At 40.0% G+C, this 23,690-nt stretch overlaps 4 protein-coding genes, 1 long non-coding RNA gene, 2 other non-coding genes and 2 pseudogenes across 10 annotated transcripts; 6 read left to right on the top strand and 3 right to left on the bottom strand.

The window, feature by feature from the left end:
• The first annotated feature begins 6,105 nt into the window (after window positions 1-6,105).
• LOC104756785 (chaperone protein dnaJ 16) lies at window positions 6,106-9,287 on the top strand. Its single transcript, XM_010479434.2, has 10 exons — window positions 6,106-6,720; window positions 7,035-7,158; window positions 7,395-7,477; window positions 7,594-7,705; window positions 7,799-7,903; window positions 7,989-8,039; window positions 8,148-8,237; window positions 8,333-8,441; window positions 8,548-8,750; window positions 8,848-9,287. The coding sequence occupies exons 1-10, from the start codon at window positions 6,584-6,586 to the stop codon at window positions 9,142-9,144; spliced, it is 1,311 nt and encodes a 436-aa protein (XP_010477736.1). The 5' UTR covers window positions 6,106-6,583; the 3' UTR covers window positions 9,145-9,287.
• Window positions 9,288-9,342: 55 nt separating this feature from the next.
• Window positions 9,343-10,574, bottom strand: LOC104756784 (peroxidase 6 pseudogene; annotated as a pseudogene). The gene has a single exon (XR_015586485.1). The product of XR_015586485.1 is annotated as a peroxidase 6 pseudogene (transcript).
• A 2-nt stretch (window positions 10,575-10,576) lies between these two features.
• Window positions 10,577-12,859, top strand: LOC104756783 (UDP-glycosyltransferase 74B1). Its single transcript, XM_010479432.3, has 2 exons — window positions 10,577-11,952; window positions 12,020-12,859. Exons 1-2 carry the CDS (start codon window positions 11,293-11,295, stop codon window positions 12,755-12,757), a joined length of 1,398 nt encoding a protein of 465 aa, XP_010477734.1. The 5' UTR covers window positions 10,577-11,292; the 3' UTR covers window positions 12,758-12,859.
• A 256-nt stretch (window positions 12,860-13,115) lies between these two features.
• Window positions 13,116-13,231, top strand: LOC147923507 (U5 spliceosomal RNA). Its single transcript, XR_015587968.1, has one exon. It is a non-coding gene; the product is annotated as a U5 spliceosomal RNA (small nuclear RNA).
• Window positions 13,232-13,325: 94 nt separating this feature from the next.
• LOC104756782 (F-box protein At1g11270 pseudogene) lies at window positions 13,326-15,016 on the top strand (annotated as a pseudogene). The gene is made up of 2 exons (XR_015586277.1): window positions 13,326-13,465; window positions 13,667-15,016. The product of XR_015586277.1 is annotated as an F-box protein At1g11270 pseudogene (transcript).
• An 863-nt stretch (window positions 15,017-15,879) lies between these two features.
• LOC147923506 (U5 spliceosomal RNA) lies at window positions 15,880-15,997 on the top strand. Its single transcript, XR_015587991.1, has one exon. It is a non-coding gene; the product is annotated as a U5 spliceosomal RNA (small nuclear RNA).
• Window positions 15,998-16,219: 222 nt separating this feature from the next.
• On the bottom strand, window positions 16,220-17,978 carry LOC104773953 (uncharacterized). The gene is made up of 3 exons (XM_087497283.1): window positions 17,605-17,978; window positions 17,050-17,217; window positions 16,220-16,735 (listed from the first exon to the last, which is right to left on the bottom strand). The coding sequence occupies exons 1-3, from the start codon at window positions 17,876-17,878 to the stop codon at window positions 16,524-16,526; spliced, it is 654 nt and encodes a 217-aa protein (XP_087353409.1). The 5' UTR covers window positions 17,879-17,978; the 3' UTR covers window positions 16,220-16,523.
• A 404-nt stretch (window positions 17,979-18,382) lies between these two features.
• Window positions 18,383-19,927, top strand: LOC147923505 (uncharacterized). Its single transcript, XR_015587714.1, has 5 exons — window positions 18,383-18,682; window positions 19,013-19,072; window positions 19,243-19,359; window positions 19,442-19,504; window positions 19,576-19,927. It is a non-coding gene; the product is annotated as an uncharacterized LOC147923505 (long non-coding RNA).
• A 358-nt stretch (window positions 19,928-20,285) lies between these two features.
• On the bottom strand, window positions 20,286-23,214 carry LOC104756780 (uncharacterized). 2 transcript variants are annotated; one of them, XM_010479430.3, is made up of 12 exons: window positions 23,041-23,214; window positions 22,477-22,823; window positions 22,226-22,384; window positions 22,036-22,113; window positions 21,881-21,946; window positions 21,697-21,762; window positions 21,496-21,588; window positions 21,270-21,413; window positions 21,057-21,164; window positions 20,869-20,920; window positions 20,697-20,763; window positions 20,286-20,592 (listed from the first exon to the last, which is right to left on the bottom strand). In XM_010479430.3, the coding sequence occupies exons 2-11, from the start codon at window positions 22,789-22,791 to the stop codon at window positions 20,741-20,743; spliced, it is 1,104 nt and encodes a 367-aa protein (XP_010477732.2). In that variant the 5' UTR covers window positions 22,792-22,823; window positions 23,041-23,214; the 3' UTR covers window positions 20,286-20,592; window positions 20,697-20,740. The 2 variants fall into 2 exon arrangements, with proteins under 2 accessions (XP_010477732.2, XP_010477733.2); XM_010479431.3 differs by having other exon boundaries at window positions 22,477-22,826; window positions 23,041-23,204.
• Window positions 23,215-23,690: the final 476 nt, after the last annotated feature.

Below are 23,690 nucleotides of genomic sequence, written 5' to 3'. Positions count from 1 at the left end.
AGAGGACTATCCAGCCGGAAAATACAAGATTTTGCCGGAGAATTGTCGTTACAATCAGCGATCTTTACGGAATCTCCAAATCTTCACCAAATCTATCTGTTATCATGGGATTTCTACGAATATTCTCACGATTATCCTGTTCCAAATTCAAATATCTCCAGTCGAGTTCTTCATCCGCCGAGTCTATCTTTATCTGGGCTCGGTTCTAGGTTTTCAGTTAAAAAGCTAAGTATTTTCTTACTGTTAATGGAGGCGAGCTTGGGTAAAGCGCTGGAGAGTATGTCACTAACGGATGAAGACCTAATTGTCATCACAGATGAGGGCGATTTTGGGTCGGCGGTAGAGTGTCGATTGAGTCTCGTGGGGAGATTGCTGAATCCTGAATGTCAGAAGATGGGGAAGATGATTATGAAGATGCCTCGGGTCTGGGGAGTTTACGAAAGGGTTCGAGGTATTGCACTCTCAAGAGATACTTTCCAGTTTATTTTTCAATTGGAAAGTGATCTGGAAAGAGTACTCAAGTCAGGATTCTGGACTTTTGATGATTGGGGCTTGTTGCTGGAGCGCTGGACGGAGACGCCATCAAGTTCTTTCCTTACAATTTTCCCAGTATGGATCCGCCTAAGGAACATTCCACCAAATTACCTTTCTCTCAAAACGATTGAGACGATTGCTGGGAGAATTGGTCAGGTCAAGGAGATAGCTTTTGACCAAGAGAGATCTCAGTATAATGCTTTTGTGCGAGTCAAGATTCTTTTTGATATCTCCAACCCTTTGGTTAAATCCAAAGCTGTTCATTTGCCTAAAGGACAGATAGCTGAGGTGAGTATTGAATACGAAAGGGTGAGGAAGAGCTGCTTCCACTGTTCTCGTCTCACACATGATAAGCAGCGATGTCCTTTCTTGCGTAAGGAGAATTTAACCAACGATGTTTGTGGGAGTCAAGAACCTCTTGGTGGTCGTGGTATATGGAGCTCAACACGAGACAACAGATTTCCCTCTGATCTGGCAGGTGAAGTTCTCCCGTTTCTTCAACGGCCAAGTCCACCGGGTTTTCCTTCCAAATCAAATTTGGTAGTTCCAGAGGTGCTAACAGAGATGAAGAGATATCTATTCTCGGGTGACCCAACTCTATATGGTCAAAGGGAAGAGATGCTGCGGATGACTTTAGAATCGATGGCCACGGATGCTCGTGCTCAAAACTCTTTACTGCGTTTGGAAGCTCCTCCAGCTTTAACGCAAAGTCTTGATAAAGGGAAAGGCCCAGTATTTGATTATCAGCAACAAGGACATAAGGTAGGGTTCCCTGATAATGCCATGGCGATAAATGATAATATCTCCCCCATGATGTCTAGTCAACACACACTGGACCCTCAGGCGAATGACAAGCAATCTGCCCTGTCACCCCAGCGAGTATTTTGTGGGGAACAACATGCTTCCTTGGAAGATATGGCTGCAGCGGGATTTAGTATTGGTTGTGCGGGTCCGGGGAATGGTGGTGGGTCTCTCACTAAAGGTCCTAAGAAATCATCAGCATGGAAGCGGCACACAAAGGAAAATCTTAATAGGGGAAGTACTGGTTTAGCTGGAAGGTTGACGGATGATGCTGGAGGTATCACAGGCCCTGTTGTCAATAAACGGAAAGCACTAGAAGATCAGGACAATATACCCAAGGTTTTGAAGAGAGCTGACAGAGTTGATACTGCTGAGGAGTTTCAGATACGAGACGTGATTGGACAAAGTGGAAATATGGACAAGGAGAATACTGTGCAGAGTAATGAAGTTGAGCAGCCTGGTTTAGTGGTTCCCCAGAAACCACCCAATTCTCAATGAGTGTAACCAGCTGGAACTGTCAAGGCATGGGGAGCACCTTGGCAGTTCGACGTCTCAAGGAAATGCTTCGTGAACATTTCCCAGATTTTCTGTTCCTCCTGGAGACCAAAAATTCCAGTGATCACGTTTTGGGTGTCAAGGATTGGTTGGGATATGACCAGGTTCATATCGTCGACCCGGTTGGTTTGAGTGGTGGATTAGCATTGTTTTGGAAGGATTCCTACCAAGTGGAGGTGCTTGTAGCTGATTCACGGATGATAGACACAAAAGTTACCAAGGGTTCGATTTCCTTCTATATTACATATGTTTATGGGGACCCTGTTCGTCATTTGAGACCGCATGTTTGGGAGAGACTTACAAGAATTGGGATTCAGAGAGATGAAGCGTGGATGCTCACTGGAGACTTTAATGAAATCATGGATAATTCTGAGAAATTGGGCGGGCCGCGAAGACCGGAGAATTCTTTTTATCCCTTTCGAACAATGGCAAGGAATTGTAGGATTAAAGAGATTCCGAGCTATGGTAACAAATTATCTTGGGGGGGAAGACGAGATAATGTGTGGATTCAGTGCCGTTTGGATAGGAGCTTTGGGAACAGTGAGTGGTTTGATTTGTTTCCGCGAGTTAATACAGAATATCTGGAATTGCTTGGTTCAGACCATCGACCTATCATTACGAGATTGGTTGATGCGGATTCACGGTTTAAAGGACGCTTCTGTTTTGATAAGCGTTGGTTTAATAAACCGGATACAGAGAGGATAATCAAAGAGCAATGGAGTGCTGCAAGTGGGGTTACAAATAGGTCTGTTACAGAGTGCCTCTCACAATGCCGGAGAGCGCTATCAAGATGGAAGCGATCAAATCCGGTTAATTCTTTGACGCAAATTCAGCTTCTGCGACGAGACCTGGAAACAGAGTCTACCAAATTACAACCAAATTTCAGGCGTTTGCAGCAGATCAAGTGGGCCTTATCAGTGGCTTTTCGAGAAGAGGAAGTCTATTGGAAACTTAAAAGCCGGGAATCTTGGTTACAAGCAGGGGACAAGAATACGGCGTACTTCCATGGTAGTGTCAAGTACAAGAGACTGAAGAACCGACTGACATCGTTGGTGGATAGCAATGGGGTAGAATGTTTTGAAGAGGGGTCGAAGGGAACAATAGCCGCGGCATACTTTTCTAGTCTTTTTCAATCCTCGAACCCTACTAACTTTGAGGAGTTACTGGAGGGGATGGAAGCACGGGTAACAGAAGACATGAATATGCGATTGATTGCGGACGTCTCAGCTCAAGAAATAAGGCAAGCAGCTTTTAACATTAAAGGAGATAGTGCTCCTGGGGCTGATGGGTGGACTGGTGCTTTCTTTCGGAAATATTGGTCGACTGTAGGACCTGATATCACTAGAGAGGTACAGGGTTTTTTCTCCACCGGGGTGTTGCCACAAGAATGGAATCACACTCAGCTGTGTCTTATACCTAAGAAACCAAATGCCAACCAAATGTCAGACATGAGACCGATCAGCTTATGTTCTGTGCTTTACAAGATTGTGTCTAAGGTAATATGCACTCGATTGACAAGATGCTTGCCGTCCCTAGTGTCTGAAACACAAGGAGCATTTGTATCAGGGCGGTTGATATCTGATAACATCCTTCTTGCACATGAGGTTGTCCATGCCTTGAAAACCCATTCGAGTTTTAATGAGGATGTCATTGCAGTGAAGACTGATATGTCAAAGGCCTATGATAGGGTGGAATGGGACTTCTTGGAACATCTCCTTCTCAAGATGGGGTTTCATACTCAATGGGTGGGTTGGATCATGAGTTGTGTTCGATCAGTTACGTTTTCGGTGCTCATCAATGGTGGTGATTATGGTTATATCAAGCCAGGACATGGGATTCGTCAAGGTGATCCGTTATCTCCTTTTCTTTTTATCCTATGCGCAGAAGCTCTGATTCACACGATGTGTCGGAGTCAACAACAAGGTCGTTTGACAGGATTCAGCTTTAACGAAACATGCCCCACCATTCAGCATTTATTATTCGCTGATGATAGCCTCTTCATCTGTCGAGCCACGAAGGAGGAATGTGAGGAACTTATGCGCTGTCTCAAGTTATATGGGAAAGCCTCTGGTCAGGAGATTAATTTCACAAAGTCTACAGTTACTTTCGGGAAGAAAACGAGTGATGCGGTTAAACTTCTGGTCAAACAGACTTTGAATATTCATGAGGAGGGTGGTTCCGGTTCTTACTTGGGACTGCCAGAATGCTTTAGTGGCTCTAAACAAGCCCTCTTAAGCTTTATTGGGGAAAAGCTACAGAACAGACTTCAAGGGTGGCATGCCAAGTCATTATCCTTAGGTGGGAAGGAAGTATTATTGAAAGCAGTGGCAATGGCCCTTCCGGTTTACGCCATGTCATGTTTCAGATTGAGTAAAAATTTATGCCGGAAGCTGACCAGTGCAATGTGTGAGTTTTGGTGGAGCAACTGTCAAGGGAAGCGGAAGATTGCCTGGGTAGCCTGGAAAAAGCTATGTAAATCTAAGTCAGAAGGTGGGCTGGGTTTTAAGGACTTGGGGGATTTCAATCAAGCTCTGCTGGCGAAGCAAGCATGGCGGATACTAAATAATCCAGACTCTTTGGTGTCCAGGTTCTATAAGAGCAGATACTTTAAGCGTACATCTTTCTTGGAGTGTGGAACAGGGTCAAGACCCTCTTACGCGTGGAGGAGCATCCTTCATGGTCGTGAGTTACTAAAATCTGGGCTGATGAGGAGTATCGGTGATGGCTGTGACACCTTCGTCTGGAAGCATAAATGGATCTTTGACACACACCCTCGAGCTCCTTATCGTCTCCAGACTTTCTTTGAAGTTGATTTACGTGTGAAGGACCTTCGAGTACCAAATCAGATGTCATGGGATATCGAGAAGGTGCAAGCCTTATTTCCTCCAGATGATGCGAAACAAATACTCTCTATGCCCCTGAAGGCGGAACATGCTGATCGCTATATTTGGCCTTACAATAAGTCTGGGTCGTATTCAGTGAAGAGTGGTTACTGGCTTTTACAAACGCTTTCTACTATATATGAACCGAGAACTGAGCTGGAGACTAAGCAAAAGGAGCTTAAGGCCAAGGTATGGAAAGTAAAAACAGTTCCCAAAATTAAAACCTTCTTGTGGCGAATGCTATCGGGTGCTCTAGCTGTCTCTGAGCGGTTAGCATCCAGAGGATATGGTGGGGATGTCTGTTGTTTGCGATGTGGTTTTCACTCTGAAACTATTGGACACATGCTGTTTGATTGTCCAGTTGCACGGCAAGCGTTTGCTTTGGCAAATATCCCCTCTCCGAATGGAGGGTTTTATAATGAGGATGTGGAGAAAAATTGGGAACATTTACTGGTTGTTATGCACGATGAGGTAGTTCCGGATGCCATAAGCTCTGTTATTCCGTGGTTACTCTGGGGCATCTGGAAGCACCGAAATACTATGTTTTTCCAAGGCAAACTAGGGGATATACGAGATTTGGTCAGTAAGGCTCGTGAGGATTGTTCCCAATGGGAGAAAGCACAAGACATGGCTGTGAGAACAGATTCTGTGGGTTGTACAAGATCTGGTTCTTTGGAGATTAAATGGTGCAAACCCATTACGGGTTTTGTTAAATGTAATCTTGGTATCTCGTGGTGTAGTACGAATAGCCTGGCTGGTGGAGCTTGGATTGTGAGAGATATGTATGGTCAAGTCTTGTATCATGCGAGAGCAGCCTTACCTATTTCTGCTTCACGGTTTGTAGTGACATTACATGGAATCTTATGGACGCTTGAAGCTTTATCTATCCTCCAGATTCCGAACTTGGAAATTGCATTGGATGAAGCCTCTGCTGTTGCGGCGATCAATAACCCTACCACTTGGCCACGTTATAGTCTGTTGTTGAGCAATATTCATGAGGTTCTCTTAAAATTCACATCATGGCGAATCTATCTGGTGGCGAGTTCTGCAAACAAGGTGGCGATGGCAATAGCAAAAAGTGTTACAAGAGATGGTCGGTTTCAGTCTTATCTTTCACTTGGAGGGCCTTCTTGGCTTCATGATCAAGTGAGAGATGAGGCTTCTTAATAGCTTTCTGTTTTTATCTTTCCTTGTTTCTTTGTTACAAACTATTCTTTGGTTCTATCAGACGATAAAAAAAAAAAAAAATAACTCATATGAGTTGGATTTTATATTAATGTTAAACTTTTTTTTAATTAATTAATTAGTGTATATAATCTGGAAATTAACCTACTGTTGTCTTGCTAAGCGTGAACACTACGCGCCTCCCAATAAAATTTTAAAGATGCCGAAACAAGAAACAACCTGCGGTCCTCTCAAATCTGAATAGTCTCACGCGCCGATATCACGCGCCGAACGAACCAGCGCACTGTAGTGGGAAATATATCCTTAGTTTTAAAATTTTCTTCTTCTTCTTTCTCTCGAGAACTGTTTCTCTCACCTTCCTCTCCTCCGATTTCTCCTTTGACAGTTCAGTCTTATCTCTCTCTCAAAGAATCAGAGGTAGAGAGAGAGAGAGGACTCGTTCTCTTTAGCTCTCTTCCGCCGTCAATTTGAATTTTCCGGGGAGAGAATTGTAGAAAATGAAGGAATAAATCGCCTCCCTCGCTACGAGATTCTTCTTTTTGGTTGAAGTGGGATTGAGATTCTTAGGGTTTCTTCTGGTGAGGATTCTTGTTGTTGTATTTTGGGTTGTAAAAAAGGGGGGAGAAATGCCAGGTCATAGATCCAAGTCGGAGAAGAAGGATGCTGATAAGCAGCTCCGTCGAGACCCTTACGAGGTTTTAGGAGTCTTAAGGAACTCTACTGATCAGGAAATTAAGAGCTCTTATCGCAAATTGGCTCTCAAGTAAGTTTTTTCTCGATTTGGTTTCTTGGTGGTGCTTCTTTAGTTTTTGAACATTTGGAAACGCGTAAATTCGAAAAGCTGGGATTAATCTAGGGTTTAGGCTAATGGATAAGAAGAAGAACCTTGAATTCAATCAGTTTAGTTTACAGAGATGACTCTTGAAATTTGAATTTAACTGGATTAGCATAAGGGAGTGTGATGGTTTGGTCTAGGCTAATTCTCATTTGGAGATTACAATTGCTCTGCACAAGCAATTAGTACTCGCTCGTCCTGATATCTCTGTGCTGTTCCTAAACGTATATTTGGTGTGTCAGGTACCATCCTGATAAGACTGCCAATGACCCGATTGCAGCTGATATGTTTAAGGAGGTCACGTTTTCATACAACATCTTGTCTGATCCGGAGAAACGCCGCCAGTATGATTCAGCAGGTTTTGAGGTGAGATTGGATATTTTACTCTCAACTTTACCTGAGGCAAGAGTTTTCTTGTTTGTGTTCTGTGTAATTGTAGTTATCATACTATTAACTAAGGATAAGATGCTGTTTAGGCTTGAACTCAAGCTTTTCTTGGATCCTCTACTCTAGTAATACTGCTATATTCTTTAAGCAGCTAATGCTGTGCCAGCATCAACTTTCAGACTTTGCTAATCGCAAAGAGCTTCTTTTTTTCACAGGCTGTTGAAGCAGAAGGCCAAGAGCTGGAGCTAGATCTCTCAAGTTTAGGAGCTGTGAATACTGTGTTTGCAGCTTTGTTTAGGTTTTTTTTTCTTTTGACGTGGACTTCTGTTCGTTTTCTAAGTCCCTTTTATATAGCTGGATGCAAATTTATTAAATGCAAGCTGAGTATATGTTCTGGAACTTCTGTTGAAATAGCAAACTTGGTGTGCCGATAAAAACATCTGTATCTGCAACTATTTTGGAGGAGGCTCTAAATGGCAGAGTTTCAGTTGATCCTCTTATACTTGGACAAGCTGTGTCTAAAAAGGTATGCTCTGTAAGCCGATGCCTGGTTATGATTTCATTTGTGTGTGTAATGAGTGTCTCCATACGAGTCTCATATGTGCCATGGTTCTTATAGGTTGAAAAGCAATGTGCACACTTTTATGCTGTCACAATAACAGAGGAGGAAGTAAGTGCTGGTCTGGTCTGCAGAGTAGAATCATCTAGCAAAAGCAAATTCAAGGTTGGGTCAACGGAGTCTTTCCCGTCAAACTGATATTGAAATACCCGAAGTATTGATAAACTAACGTGTGCATCTGCTTGTGCAGTTGCTGTATTTTGATCAAGAGGCCAACAGCGGATTGAGCCTAGCCCTGCAGGTATGTTGTTATTTACTGAAGTGAAAACAGAGAATGAATGTGGTGACATGTTATATGTAATTAAAATGGTTGTGTTCTTCTTTTACACTTAATCCCTCGTGGAAACAGGAGGACAGCAGAAGAACGGGTAAGATAACATCTGCTGGAATGTACTTTCTCGGCTTCCCTGTCTACCGGTTGGATCACACAGTTAATTCGGTAGGTTCACTTTACTGTGTTGTAAATATACTGCCGAATGAGTTTCTTATGGTTATTACTCTTTTCCCCCAACATGACTATTTTTATTGCTCTAGATGGCTCAAGCAAAGGATCCAGAATCTGCCTTCTTTAAAAAGCTTGATGGATTTCAGCAATGTGAAGTTACCGAGCTAAAGGCCGGCACTCATGTCTTTGCTGTCTATGGTCAGTTTTACTGCTTGTTATCTGATTCCAAAATCACTTCTCTCTTTTATATCTTTCTGGATTCAGTACTCGGCTGATCCAACTTGGTGGTCTGTTTCTATTTCAGGTGATAACTTTTTTAAAAGCGTGGGCTACACAATTCAAGTTCTTTGTGCTGCCGCTTTTACACAAGAAAAAGAAGACCTCAGGTCTGTAGAAGCTCAGATCCTCACTAAAAGAGCAGAACTATCAAAGTTTGAGACAGAGTACAGGGAAGTACTTGTGCAGTTCACCGATATGACCAGTAGATACGCTCAGGAAATGCAATCGGTTAGTCTTTTTCTCATGGAAATTTCCATACCACCATTCACAAAAAAGATTTTGGAATGGTGAGCTTAGTTTGATTTTCTTATGTGTTTTTTAACAGATCGATGAGCTTCTGAAGCAGAGAAATGAAATTCACTCAGCCTACACAACGATTCCATTGATGAAGCGGAGCTCGAGCAAGAGCAGGCTGAGAAAGGGCTCATTCAAGAAGTCAGCGGCTAAGGCGCCTGCTCCAACTGAGCGGGAAGAAGATGAAGAGGAAGAGGAAGAGGAAGAAGAAGAAAGCAGCAGACAGAAGAACAAGAAGCCAAATACTTGTGATAGGTCCGAGACACAAAAGAAGAAGAGCAAATGGTTCAATTTACATTTGAAATTGGACAAGAAAAAACCTTGTTAGTTCTTGATCTCTCTCTTTTATAAAAAAGAAGATTTCTTATCCATTATTTTTCTCCCTTACCTTAGGGATCAGTGTATCTGTAAATCTTTTGCTATTTTTCTGCAACTTATCATTAGTATTAGTCAACAATTTTATTTTGATAATTAGTACCGTGTCATATATTGAACCCTTAATCAAAAACCGCAAATGGATCACATGTATGGAAATTTTGTTACACAGATCACATTAGACTTTTGATAAATTCACATACAAAAATTTAGTAAACACATTTTCAATGGCACAAAAAATATGACGAAAGATTTTTTTTCCCACCGAGGAGTGATCGATACATTTTCAAAACTTTTATAAACGTTAGCAACTCAACAATCACAAGACCACTTGGTGAGAAAATAAAATCATGAACTACCAAAATAACATAACAGTTTTTTTTTTTGAATGTGTGTCCTAATTTAACCCTTGTAGTCATTGTATTGATCACACCGTCTTCTTACTTCACCAAGCTTCCCCGTCTTCACATTCTTCTCACTAACCTTCTCCATCGCCTTCGCAAACGCATCAAAAAACGCGGTTTCGTTCGCCGCGTAAAGATCCACCAGCGACCGCGTCCTGTTATCAAACGCAATCGCGTGATCCGACTGTAGCAACCCGTAACCATGCTTCAAATTCTTGTAATACATATTGTCAAATTTCCCAGGGGTGAACACGTCATTGAACGCAGACATCTCTTCGTCCTTGGTGTAATTCGCACACAGCTTCCTCAACTCCGCCGCGTATTTAGGATTCATCCCCACAGGACCGTTTTCACCGGACTTGTTAAAGATCCTACTCGCGAACTCTTTGCAATGAGAGAAACCAATCGTGTGAGCACCAACAAGAGCGACCATCTCTTGAACGGTCAAACCTCTAGACTCAAAAATCGAAATGATATGATCCATAGTCATGTTAGGACGAGCTAGCTTTCCTTCAACGCGGCTCATATCCGAGACAAGACTATCTTTCCTACCGAACTTGACGTTAACCTTCGGACCTCCGACCATTGTGATCAAGCTACGTGTTGCACCGACGAGAATGTCCGAACAAGAAACGACGTTGGGACATTTTAGCTCGAGGGCGGTTTTGACACGTGTGATTACTTCAAATGCATCTCCAGGGAGAGAGCGGTTGATGTCAGCGTCACGTTCAGAGGTTTTACGTGGAGTTGAAGCGACGAGGATCGATGCGTCGCAGCCATCGACCATGCAATCGTGGAAAAAGAGACGAAGCGTTCCTGCGGCTGTTGTTGGAGCAGCGATTTGTTTATCGGTTACGATTTGGACGAGTGTTTGCTCGAACTCAGGACATGATTTGGTGTAATAATCAGACGAGAGATTGGCTTGAAGGAGATACGGAAACGATAAGAGAATAAACAGAGGTAACCCAAAAAATTTCATTGAACAAAGAGGGAACAAATATTTTTATTGATTTTTTTGTAAAATTTCTCCTGGTTTTAATTTCTCTTTTTGATTTGAATTGTTTGTGTGTTGTTCTTTCTTAGCTGTTTTGTGTCGTTTGCTATTTTGAATTCAAAGTTGTTTTTGTTTAGAATAAACCTAAGGAAGAGAGAGTTTCAAGGAGAAACATAAAACAATTATTTTACCAAATCCTTAAACCCTTTTTTAGTCTTCACGATGATTATAATAGTCAACACAATGCGGTTCCAAAGTCCATTTGACACAGACAAAAAGTCTCACTAGTCAACATTAACGTCAAAGGGAGTCAAACTTCACAAGAATCACAGTAGATTATAAAACTATAAACCAAAAAGCTTAAAATTAATTTAAGCAAAATTAAACTACTTAAAAAATTGTTACAATTATTCCACCAACAAATAAGAAATTGTGAAATAAGTATATTTCAGTGATATTTAGTAATTTATATTATACTTTTTGATTTATTAATCTTTTTTGTTACATGATATAAAATTCCAACAAAACACTAGTTAGGTGGCACCAACGCAAAACGTGAATAACGCGAAATTTTAATTCGCACTATATAAACCAAAACCATATACTGTATGTCTCTTCTTCAAATCCATCATCATCTTCCACTTTAAAAACCAAAAACAGAACCAAAACAAAAAGCTCTGCTTCTTTTAAAACTACTACAACAATGGGAGAAGAAACAAAAAACAAACTCAAAGCCCACGTCATGATCTTACCATACCCAGTTCAAGGCCACCTTAACCCAATGATTCAATTCGCTAAACGTCTAGTCTCCAAAACCATCAAAGTCACAATCGCCACCACTACCTACACCGCTTCCTCAATCACAACCCCATCACTCTCCGTCGAACCAATCTCCGACGGATTCGATATCATCCCCATCTCTATCCCAGGTTTCAGCGTCGACACTTACTCCGAATCCTTCAAACTCCACGGATCCGAAACCCTAACTCACCTAATCGAGAATCACAAATCCACTGATTCGCCCATCGATTGTTTAGTCTACGATTCGTTTCTCCCTTGGGGACTCGAAGTCGCTAGATCTATGAATCTCTTAGCTGCTGCTTTCTTCACTAACAACCTCACCGTTTGTTCTGTGATGCAAAAATTCTCAAACGGCGAGTTCACTCTCCCCGCAGATCCTAATTGGGCGACGTTTCGTATCCGTGGCTTGCCGTCTTTGAGTTACAATGAGTTGCCTTCGTTTGTGGGTCGTCACTGGTCTACTCACCCGGAACATGGGAGGGTTCTGCTGAATCAGTTCCTTAACCATGAAGATGCTGATTGGTTATTCGTTAATGGCTTTGAAGGTTTAGAAGAAACACAAGTAAGTGTTTTTCAAATCATTACTCTATTTATGAAGTTTGAAGCTTTAATGTGTTTTTGATGATTAGGATTGTGAAGATGGTGAGTCAGAGGCAATGAGAGCGACGTTGATTGGACCGATGATTCCCTCGGCGTATCTTGATGAACGGATAAGAGAGGATAGAGATTATGGTGCGAGTTTGTTAAAACCGAGATCAGTGGAATGTATGGAGTGGTTAGAGACTAAACCGGTTCAGTCGGTTGTGTTTATCTCGTTTGGTTCGTTTGGGATTCTGTTTGAGAAGCAACTCACGGAGATAGCTGTTGCGTTACAAGAATCGGACTTGAACTTCTTGTGGGTGATAAGAGAAGCTCATATAGCGAAACTGCCGGAAGGGTTTGTGGAGTCGACTAAAGACAGAGCGTTGTTGGTTTCTTGGTGTAACCAGCTTGAGGTTTTAGATCATGAGTCGATAGGTTGCTTTTTGACTCATTGTGGTTGGAACTCTACATTGGAAGGGTTGAGTTTGGGGGTTCCTATGGTTGGTGTGCCTCAGTGGAGTGATCAGATGAATGATGCTAAGTTTGTGGAGGATGTTTGGAAAGTTGGGTATAGAGCGAAAGAGGACGCTGGTGAAGGAATTGTGAAGAGTAAAGAGGTGGTGAGGTGTTTGAAAGGAGTGATGGAAGGAGAGAGTAGTTTGAAGATTAGAGAGAGTTCTAAGAAGTGGAAAGATTTGGCTGTCAAGGCAATGAGTGAAGGAGGAAGCTCTGATCGGAGCATTAACGAGTTTATAGAGAGTTTAGTGAAGAAACATTTATTTTAACTTTGTAAATCACGGTAATGTATGTGTTTGTTGTGGTTGTTGTATAAGAAGAGCATTGTACCGAGATAATTGTGATTCAATAAACCAATTATGATTGTTAAAGAGTGTACGTAAAAGAACTGATTACGTTACTAGACGTAGAAATAAAATATTAGTGAGATTAGTAAAGTTAAATTATCTTGGGATATACCAAAGGAAAAGAAAAAGTAATAATTGGGCCTTTAATACCCAAATGGGCCGAAACAGCAAAAGCCTTTTACGAAGGAGCTTCACATATCCCACATCGGAAGACTGAGAGAGTTTGATAGTGGAGACTCCAGTATAAATAAACTACACTCCCTTCACTCTCAATTCACGCAGCCATGTGGTGAGCACAAAGCGAACTATTCTTTCGCCTTTTACTAAAGAATACCGTGTGCTCTCCACGCTAAGTGGCATACGCCTATTTTTGGAGGGATCTACCTTCGGGTGGACCCAACAGTTAACCAGTCTAAATTTTTTTTTGTGGGAAGCCTCAAAGTTATTTTCTCATGACGGTGGTGCCGTGGTGGAAATCAAAACGGATGTGTTTCAGTTTCCTCTAGATTCTATTTTTCATAGAAGCTACAAAAGAAAATCGAATCTTCAGTTGGAATATAAATTTATAATACAGTACTACGGTTGATCAAGTTTCCCAACGATAGATCTCTGTCTCTTCCTCATCATGAGGTACACGCTCACTGTTTTTTTTGTTTTTGTTTTTTTTTGTCATTTGTGATTTTAATTTGGATAAGTCCGTAATACTGTATTTTTGGTTTATAAGATAATAGATAAAGAGATACAAAAGTGTTAAATTTCCATATCCTTATACCGACTTGACTTGAGGGTTTCCCTTTTTGTTTGTTTGTTTGTTTCTTTGTTTGTTCTCAGCTCGTGTGTGTATATATGAAGCCCTCGGAGGTCCTCGTCTGTATTTGATCAAATTAGAGAGAGAGAGAGAGACAGAGAAGAAGACAAATGTTGTTGAAAAGACATTGCTCGAGTGATCAAAACAAAACAGTAAAAAGACATCGTCGCTCCAGTGAAGCAGTGCTGCTACCACTCCATGTTGTAGAGCTCATGCTGGAGAGGCTTCCTGTGAAATCTCTCCTAAGATTCAAGTCTGTATCCAACAAGTGGAAATCGACAATCGAGTCCCGGTGTTTCCAAGACCAACAGTTTCTCCGTCGTAAGCAATCAGGAGGTCCAGATGTCCTTTGCGTAGCCATTGGTGATGATCTTTATAATAATATTAATCAAGGTTATTATGAAGCAGCTCCAAGGGATACAGTTATGTTGGGGTCTTCCGTAGTTTCTAAGGTCAGGCTCCCTATTACAAACATGATGCTCTGCCATGGTAGTTGTGACGGTCTTCTATGCAGTTACTGTTCTTACACTCCTAGTGTCGTGATCAATCCCGCCACGAGATGGCAACGAAGTTTTCCTCTTTCCAACTTCCAACAGCTCTGCATCGACATGGTCGACAAAAATCAGTATGAGTTCCCAATGCATAAGCTTGGATTTGGCAAAGACAAGTTTAGGGGCACTTACAAGCCGGTATGGTTGTATAATTCATCCAAATTTGGACTAGAAAACGTTACAACTTGTGAAGTTTTCGATTTTAGCAAAAACGCTTGGAGGTACATTGTCCCTGCTTCTCATTATAAGATAAATTAAGTCAGTTTTCCTGTGCACTTAGATGGGTCACTTTAATGGCTCACCCTTTGCGAAGAAACTAAGGTGTTATCTTTCGATCTTCACACTGAAACTTTTCAAGTCATCTGTAAAGCCCCTTTTCCTCGCTCAAGTGAACGTTTCAGGTCTCGTAACTACATCATGTGCATCCTCGACAATCGCTTTTGCGTATCCGAGAAGAAGGGGACAACCCAAGTGATATGGTCGTTAGATTCTTCAGGCGGCAACAAGACATGGAAGAAACTGTGTTCGATAGATTACGCAAACACTTTGTTTGGGGTGAAACCCATCTTCGGACCGTTGGCACCAATTGAAATTCTGGATGAGAATAAGTTATTGCTTCAAGATAATGGTCACTTGGTGATGCATGATCTCCATACCAAATCTTATGATTCACTCTTAGAACCTGAACCCATTGAATATCCTGTTTCTTATTTTCAAAGTTTATTTTCTGTTTCATCAAACTAATCACCTTGTTTTGTTTAGCTACTTTTGTACCAATGTAAAACATTTTCTGCATTTGAATTTAACAATGGTTTTGTTTTAGGCTTCTAGTTGTCGATTTTTCTTAGGTTTTTGGCTTTGCAAATGCATGGTGTACGAGAGGATTGGAATATGAAAAAAATGTTATAAGAAGAGGTTCGCTCAGAAGAGACAACTCAAAGTGACTTAACTGATATGGATAGAGTATGTGTAAATTCATTAAGGAATTGAAAGAGACGAAAAGACTTGTCACTGATGTTCAAAACCTTCACACACTCGAACTACATAAATATCAGAAAAAACTGTTAATTTCTTTAAATCTTAGCACGCCACTGCTTTTTCTTCACACACTTGAAGAGATATATAAGCTTAAAATGTCAAGAACAATAGCTCAAAGTAGATCTCAAATTAACTGTTCGACCTTCACAGAGTTGAAAAAGAAAGCAAAACAGAGTAGTTAAACTCACTCAAGGAGAAGACTATGTTCCGGTGAGAGGCTTTGCCTTTCTTCTTTCTCTTCTCCGAAATGCAAAGATTTATTTTATTCAGAGCCAAACCTAGTTCCAGTCCTGACATAACTTCGGTTTTAAACGTCAAATTAACCATTATTCAAACTGAAAGTGAATCATTTACCGCCAGTTACATGTTAGCTGGAAAACAAACATCAACCGTGGAAGAAATGGATTCACCAGGTAAATGATGTCAAGACAACTATTTTCATAGCTTTCTTGATGAAGACATCCGGAGAGAGTCATAAAGGTCTAAAGAAACACTTGTAGTATACTCCTATGTTTTTTCTTAAGAAAGTCTTTATATAGATTGAAACACTACACTCTCTTCAGTATCCCACATCGGAAGACTGAGAGAGTTTGATAGTGGAGACTCCAGTATAAATAGACTGCACTCTCTTCAGTAGCAAATCACGCAGCCATGTGGTGAGCACAAAGCGAACTATTCTTTCGCCTTTTACTAAAGAATACCGTGTGCTCTCCACGCTAAGTGGCATACGCCTATTTTTGGAGGGATCAGCCTTCGGGTGGACCCAACAGTTAAACTAGTCTAAACTATTTTGTCTCTCAAACATTGAGAGATTACAGTTTCAAAGTTAATGATTGTGAGCAAAGACAAAACGGAAGAGCTTCCTCTTGATAAGTAAAGTTCCTATAAAAGAAAATCGAATTCTCATTTTGCTTTCTAGATCTCTTAATTTGGATAAAGTTGTGTTAGCAAAATTCTAAACATTTATTTTATTTTTGGAGTACCTTATTAAAAAATCAGAGAATTCATCAAATTGAATCAAGATGTTCGTGTTAAAAACTAATAAATGTTAATAAAGTGACAACGGAGGTAACTACGGAAGATTATGCTGAATTAGCCACGGAAGGTTGTTAATCCTTTGTGATTACTGTTCAGAAACCTAAACACAAACCTAATAAGCTTTGGTTCTTGGACAATTTACCTCTAGTTACACTCCCTCATATCTAATCTATATCCAAACTCCAATCATTCAAAAGGGTCAACATTAGCTTCTTTCCAAGGGTCATCATTAGCTTCTTTCCAAGGGTCATCATTAGCTTCGATCATTGAGTTCATCTCGGTCTATAAACCGCTCCAACAGCTCTTTGTCTTTCAGTACCAAGCAATCCTCAGCTTTTCCAAACCAGTCATACCGGTGCTTTGCCACATAGTCATACACTGAGTCTCTCAGAGGAGTGGGAACTATGGAGAAAGTGTTCAATGCTGAATAAGGCAGAGGTAAGTACGATACCACTCGGAGTGCAGCTGCATAGTGTCAATAGATGCAAAATCGAGAAGGTCAAATCCATGATTTGGTTACTGAGATATGAACTATGATAATGAGTATACATCCAAAAGCAAATCGCTCAATCGTTTACTAATAAGTATACATTCAATAGCTCAAAACTAATATCATATGGAATCCATAAAACCAGTCGGGCAAACTCAAACTAGGCGAAGTTCATCTCTTGGTAACTTAGAAAGACCTACTTCTCAGTGCAGATGTTTTCAGCTGAAACTTACCAAACTCTTAACTCTGAAACTTGAAAGCATTTTGTGGTAAAAGAAGATTTACATACCGGTAGATGCCTGATGGTAATACCCGAGACCTTCAATGAAGAGAAAACGCTTCTGAACATCCTCTCTAGTGACACCACTCACTTCTAGATAAGGCTCAGCTGCTTTAGACTGAAGGCAACAGAACTTGATCTTCCTGTACTTATCAGCTTTGATTATCCACTTCACACCTACATTGAAATAAAATTACTTAGATACAAATAAACAATTCAATCTATGAACACAATCCTTCTTAGAATACTAAAATCACAATGCACAATTACTCCAAACCAATGCTAATTACAAAAACATTTCCTCTTCAAGAAGATGTTTCAAATTTTCTAACTACAGTTTAAGTCAAATCAATGTGATAAGAACAACGAACACTGCAAAATTAATTGAATCGGAAAGAGCCTAAAATCCCAAATCTGTTGTTTCCCCATTTCGTAGAACAAGACTTAAAAATCAAAGCGAGAGTAGACTACGACCAGATCAATTAATAAACCTCTAACACGATCCTTGAGGAAACGGCTTTGTTCTATTCTAAGCTTAAAAGAAGGAAACAGAGAGAATGGTACCTCCATGGCAAAGATGACAGACTCCGTCGTACACAACGACACGTGGCTGGAGGCTACCAGGCATAATCGCCGGAATCGCAGTCGGCGAATCAGTTGGGTCCGAGTACGCAATAGCTTCATCGGTGTCAATCTCAGCCGTCGTACGGGAAATAGCTCCGGGAGACAAAGTCGGCGACGGAGTAGAGAAGTAAACCGATGAAGTAACCGATCGACGGTGGAGAAAACTTCCCAGGATAGACCTGGGTTTCAGAATCCGAAGCGCCTTCGTCAACATTCTAGAAATCTTCTTCGCATTTTGCTTTTTTTTTTCTTTCTTTTTTTTTTTCTGGGTAAAGAAAGAAACAGTAAAGAGGCGTTCAACTAAGAAAGAACTGTACTTTGCTTGAGCTCCAAGTCGGGCGAAAGGTTCTATGCAAATTTAAATGGGCTTATATTTTTGTCATATATTGGGCCTAATTTATGGCAACTTAAGCCCACTTGACTTAAAAAAATATGAATAGAAAAAGCAAGTGCGTGTATTTTCAAGAGAATATTGCAAATAATGCCATGAACAATGTTAAAGTTTATCTCCAATGCCATTTACCCAATTGTCTTCTCCCGCCTGCCACAAAAAGAATGTAAAGAGAAAGTGATAATACTATTATGCCCTCTTCCATTCTCTCTATCCAATATTCTCAAAATTTAATAGTGAAGAAAAATAAAAAAATCTCTATTGGTCCTCCTCGTTTTCTTCGTTCTCTTCTCACAAAATCAGAGATCTCGACATCCTCATTCTCTTCTCACAAAATTGAACCAAATTAGCCATTCGACAAGTCCTCCTCATTCTCTTCTCACAAAATCAGAGATCTCGACTGGAAGTGATGAATTTCATTATCCAGACCCTTCGTCGGGCCAACTCCTCCTTTTCCTTCGGCCACCGCGACGGGGGAAGTTCCCTCTTTTCTCAAAATTCATTGTTTTCCCTTCTCAGAAAAATCCCATAAAAGAAGCCCACTGTTGCAATCGGAATACCTGATGCCCTTGAGATACCTGATGCCGGAATTAGTAAGGGAGATCTTACCGACACCGCCAGACGCAGGTAACTCTGTTGTCCAACCACCCTCCTCTTCCTCTGTGTTTTGTTGTTCGTTACCGTGAAAACCGCTTTGATAGACATCAAATTTTGGGTAGACTATATTGTCTATCGATACTTTTTTGTCCATCTATTATGTTTTTCGTTGTTGTTTTTGTTGTTTGTTACCTTGCAAACCACTTTGATAGACATTAATTACTTGTGAAGTTTTGGGAAGACTATATTGCGTATGTATGCTTTTTGTCCATCTATAATGTTTTTCATTGTTAAATTTAGGTAGACTATATTGGTTATAGTTTTTGTGTCCACCGAGTCTGATGTTCCTCCCTGTTGCAGGCCTCATGGAGACTCATCTAGTAATCTGCCCTACTCGGAGGACATGAATCAACAACGAAGGTAGTTATGTCCATCATTCTCCTTTTGCATTCAATTTACATGTCTACCCAAACATGTTGTCTATCAATTCTGCATTCAATGATGGACCAGATATGTCCGCCCAAACATTTGTCTCTCAAACCGTTTTTTGGGTTCATAACTAAGACCATATAACATTCTCCCCATTGCAGGTCGGGCGAGGTTGCAGTGGCTTCTAATGTTCAACCATCTTCTTATTGCAATTCCCCCAACAAAGCAGCCCCTTCTGGTATCGGTGGTCCATTGATGGACAACAGTCCGGCTTCAATGTATATGTCTACCCATCCTTGTCTATCAAACCGTATTTAGATACATTGTCGTTGATACTATACAACCTTTTGCCCATTACAGGTCGGCCGAGGACGCAGCCGATGTTGATGTTCAGGGATTGATAGACAACATAGAAATATCAAGGTATATGTCTATATAATAGTGGACTTTCTTCTGTTCACTGTGGACAAGAAACTAAATTCTTCCCATAGCAGGTCGGCTGAGGACGCAGACACTGATTCATAGCAAGACTTTAGGAATTTCGTGCTTTCTGAGGCGCAGGTCCCTGTGGAGAATACCAATAGCGACCGCTAGACTCATAATTCCATGTCCCGCCATATCGTTCTTCTCTGGTTCAATGGACAACTCGTTCGCTTCAAAGTTTTGTCTACACCCGACGGACATATTGTCTTCAGGTCCGACAGACACCATATTCTGTCCATCCCTTTGTCAACACATGATCGACATTTTTAGATGTCTATTTTCATCAACATAACCCTTTATACTCTTTCCCGATAGACAACATACTTTGTCCTTCTTCTGCTGATATGACCTTATTTTTGTTGATCGAAACGTACAAATACACCTCCCACCCTCTTCATTCTTAGCTTTAAACTGCTTAAACTCAACTTCAAAATTCACACCATACAGCTCCAATCTCTTTTTTCATATCTCTTTACTCTTTTTTCTAACTACTTTTTTCTTCATTAACAACAATTAATTAATTTTATTTACCCTATAAATAACTATAGTTCCAAGCTGCTGCCCTATTAATTTTGTCGACCAACCCTTCAAAATTTTATTTCTCTTTGAATTTTCCCTCATGCAAATTTCTTAGACAATAGACCAAGGCTATTTTAGTCTTTTCCAACTTTCCCTTCATGTGCCAAAATGACATTTCTCAGAAGAAAAAACAGAAGTAGCATTATTAAGAAGATTTTGGAGAAATATGGCATTTCTGGCCAAAATCCCTATTTTCAACTCCTGCTAGAAAGGTACAAAAGAATCTGAATAGAAGAACTGTGCTAGTGCTTATATTTGTAAGAATGAGGGAGCAAAGCTTAAGAAAAAAAGTTAGAACGATGGCAAAAAATCATCTACTCAAGAAAAAGAGTATACAAAATGATGGATGTGTCAGTTTCTGCTGTTCTCTGGGTGCTCCGACACTGTTTGCATAGACCTCTCTTATGTGCTCATTCTGGTTCAACACCAGTTTCTAGTGGCTAGTGTAACTGCGAGAAAACAGAGATTTTTAATTCAAGATGTCGTTTTCTAATGAATAATGAATACTTTTCCTCAGGCTATTTAGATCTGTATGTGGTGTGGAACAACAAACCTAAAACCCTTGTATATTCGTTTACTGATAAGTATATAAGCTCTTCACGCCACTTCAACTTCTCCTTCTGTATATATGATGTGAAGCACAAGATTTAGTTAGCTTTTTGAATCTGTGTTATGATGACCCAAAACTATCAAATGAAGAGAAAAGGGAGACTATGTTGTCTAACCGGGAAGGCGGACAGCCAAGTTTGCTTGTTCATCCGCATCAGCGTTTAAATTCTGTAAAGAAAAGTGCCAACAATGGCAGACCCTCACATTATAACAAGGGAATGTATTTTTTGCTCTTACGCACTAGGTGAGAACTATGTGATATATCATCATTCATTTACAACAGAAAGAGGGAAATGACACATACCCTTAGTACATGACTGATCTCGAAAGAGACACATTTATCGCAAAGTTGTTTTGCTTCCTTGTGGAGCTTCGCGAGTACCTCATGGTTTACCTTCCATTGACCTTTGATCTGTTGTTCTCAGAAAGCATTGACAAAATGAGAAGAAGAGAGAAGCATAAAATGATTTATCAAATTACCTAATTACACAAAGCTATATAAGTTTCATAGACAAACCTGCATACAAACCAGCTTGGAGTCACCTTTCACTTTAATTTTCTTGTAACCTTTCTCAACAGCATACTTCAATCCTAGGATTAACGCACGGTATTCTGCTGCATTGTTTGTGGCAATTCCTAAACCTTGACGCAGTCTACAAATCTGTTTCCAGAGAAAAATTGATACAGTTAGATACAGAACTGCATTCTTCAATTAGTAACAGTGATTCAAAAACGATACATACCAATCTTCCGTCCTCAGTTTTAAGTACCGCTGCTGCGCCAGAGAGACCGGGATTTCCCTTTGATGCACCATCAAACTCAATAAAGCAAGTTTCCTACCATATAAGAGTGGAAAGAGAAACATACCAACTTGAGCAAAAAATTATGCATCCAGTCCACTGAAACTATGAATAATGATAAATACAAACATAATCACAACTCACTTCTGGGGAAATACTAGCAACCTTATCCAAAGAATCAACTGACATAGTAGCTGATGGAAGCTGATCCTGGAAAAAAAAGAATACTTAACAATGAGCTTAGTCGCTTTGTCTCATAATCATTAAACTTCAAAAACGCTAAGAAATTCAAAAACTCTTGTTCTTAAATTCTTGTCCAAAAACTCACTTCTGGGGAAATACTAGCAAGCTTTTCCAAAGGATCAACTGACATAGAAGCTGAGGGAAGTTGATCCTGGAAAAAAAAAGAATACTTAACAATGAGCTTCGTCGCTTTGTTTCATAATCACTAAACTTTCAAAAACTCTTGTTCTTATAGCTTACTATTTCGTTGTCTTGAATTCTATCTTTCGACTTCATCTCTGAGGTATCTTTTTCTTTAGACACTTTGACATTAGGCTCCTACAGAAGAAGTTTAAAAGGGAGACAGTTAACCAACTCTTCAGTTCAAAATCTCACACATCACGTATCACGACAGTTGCATATAGTGGAAAACACACAGTATTGTTAATACCTGGAAAAGACATGGAGTGAGGGCACCAAAGATATCATCTTTCAAGTCTGAAGCTCTAATACTGTAGAGTGGTTTCTTCAGCCCAACAGAAGAAAGATACTCCTCTGCATCTTTAGGCAACGAGTATCCTTTATAAACACTAACCGGAGGATCAAACACCTGCCATTATAAACAAACAAGAAACAACCATGTATATCATATTCCCATCCAAGAGAGAAACTACATAATATACACAAGATATGTATTCTCACAGATGATCCAACTTGAGCTTGACAATCACTCAAATCCTTATAGATTCCAATAACATCACCCTTCCTAACAACGAAAAACGCGTCCTTTTCTTTATCCGCAACAGAAACAACGGTTGAGGAAGTCATCTTGGATTTACCAGACTTTGATCTCGAGGAAAAGAAATGAACTTTAGATAGTCCAAAGGCAGGCTTTAAACAGGATTGTGAAGGCGTATAGAAGAAGCATTGGTTCCATGGAATTTGAGAAGTGACAGAGGTAGATCTCTTAAGTATCCCAAAGGAAATGTATGAACGCGCATGAGACAAGCAGTTCATTACAATGTAGTCGCCACAACTTTAGAGATAAGCTGCTTCAGAGAGAGATAAAGAACCAAATTGTAAGATGTTCAAAACGCCAAAATCAAAACTTGAAAAATTCAATAGATTTATGAGAGGTTTATGGCGAACCAAAACAGAGATTGAAAATCCGAGAATGCATCGGAGAAATCAGATAGAGAAAGCATGAGAACTGGGAGCAGGACTGAGTGAGAAAACTAATTCGTAAAGTCAAATTCAAAATCTTACCAAGCACACAGGGGAAACTCGAATCTCTCGATGAATTGATCAGTTACTAATGCTAAAAACTGTGGCTGAGCTCTTTCCGGTGAAGAAGGAACTCGGTGGGTTTAAGCTGGGTTTTGCTCTCAAATCATCCAACTTAGAGCATCATTAGTGGAGTAACCCACCATGGTTACTCTCACATTAATTAATTATATAAATAATCATAAATTAAGTTAAGTAATTCTAAGAGAACTTAAGCAAAATTACCCTATTACTAGAGAACCCCAAATAGGTTACTTAGACATTTAAATAATAATTTTTTAATTTTTGTTTATTAATTATCAAACTTTAATTATCTAAAATGATAAAACAATTATTTAAATTTTTTATATTACATAAAATAGAAAACAATATTTTACAAATTGAAACAATTTTTTACAAACTTTAGAATATTAAACATATTTTACAAAATTCAAAATATTAAACATATTAAACAGAATTTGGAATAAGATTTATTGTGCGGTTGCACCAAATTTTTGCCAGATATGCTCAATCAAGTCTTTTTGCAAAAGATCATGCATTTCTGTATCATGAACATCATTTCGAGTGACCATCATATTATGTAGATTTGTTGGCGTATCTGTAGAATATGATAAATCGACTTGAGAACTTCC

The sequence above is a fragment of the Camelina sativa genome, chromosome 17 (assembly GCF_030686135.1).
Source record: "Camelina sativa cultivar CO46 ecotype springtype chromosome 17, ASM3068613v1".
NCBI classification, from domain to species: domain Eukaryota; kingdom Viridiplantae; phylum Streptophyta; class Magnoliopsida; order Brassicales; family Brassicaceae; genus Camelina; species Camelina sativa.
This window is presented reverse-complemented; position numbering and strand designations above follow the sequence as displayed.

Bases quoted from the DNA above. Each gene is read 5' to 3' on its own strand.
- LOC104756780 (XM_010479430.3), bottom strand. From the start codon at position 22,791: ATGAACTGCTTGTCTCATGCGCGTTCATACATTTCCTTTGGGATACTT. The intron at 22,114-22,225 runs GTATTAACAATA...CTTCTTCTGTAG, and splicing joins TCACTCCATGTCTTTTCCAG to GAGCCTAATGTCAAAGTGTC. The intron at 21,947-22,035 runs GTAAGCTATAAG...TTTTTTTTCCAG, and splicing joins GAATTCAAGACAACGAAATA to GATCAACTTCCCTCAGCTTC.
- LOC104756783 (XM_010479432.3), top strand. From the start codon at position 11,293: ATGGGAGAAGAAACAAAAAACAAACTCAAAGCCCACGTCATGATCTTA. The intron at 11,953-12,019 runs GTAAGTGTTTTT...TTTGATGATTAG, and splicing joins AAGGTTTAGAAGAAACACAA to GATTGTGAAGATGGTGAGTC.
- LOC104756785 (XM_010479434.2), top strand. From the start codon at position 6,584: ATGCCAGGTCATAGATCCAAGTCGGAGAAGAAGGATGCTGATAAGCAG. The intron at 7,159-7,394 runs GTGAGATTGGAT...TTTTTTTCACAG, and splicing joins ATGATTCAGCAGGTTTTGAG to GCTGTTGAAGCAGAAGGCCA. The intron at 7,478-7,593 runs GTTTTTTTTTCT...CTGTTGAAATAG, and splicing joins GTGTTTGCAGCTTTGTTTAG to CAAACTTGGTGTGCCGATAA.
- LOC104773953 (XM_087497283.1), bottom strand. From the start codon at position 17,878: ATGTTGACGAAGGCGCTTCGGATTCTGAAACCCAGGTCTATCCTGGGA. The intron at 17,218-17,604 runs GTACCATTCTCT...ATTTCAATGTAG, and splicing joins CTGTCATCTTTGCCATGGAG to GTGTGAAGTGGATAATCAAA. The intron at 16,736-17,049 runs GTATGTAAATCT...GACACTATGCAG, and splicing joins TTACCATCAGGCATCTACCG to CTGCACTCCGAGTGGTATCG.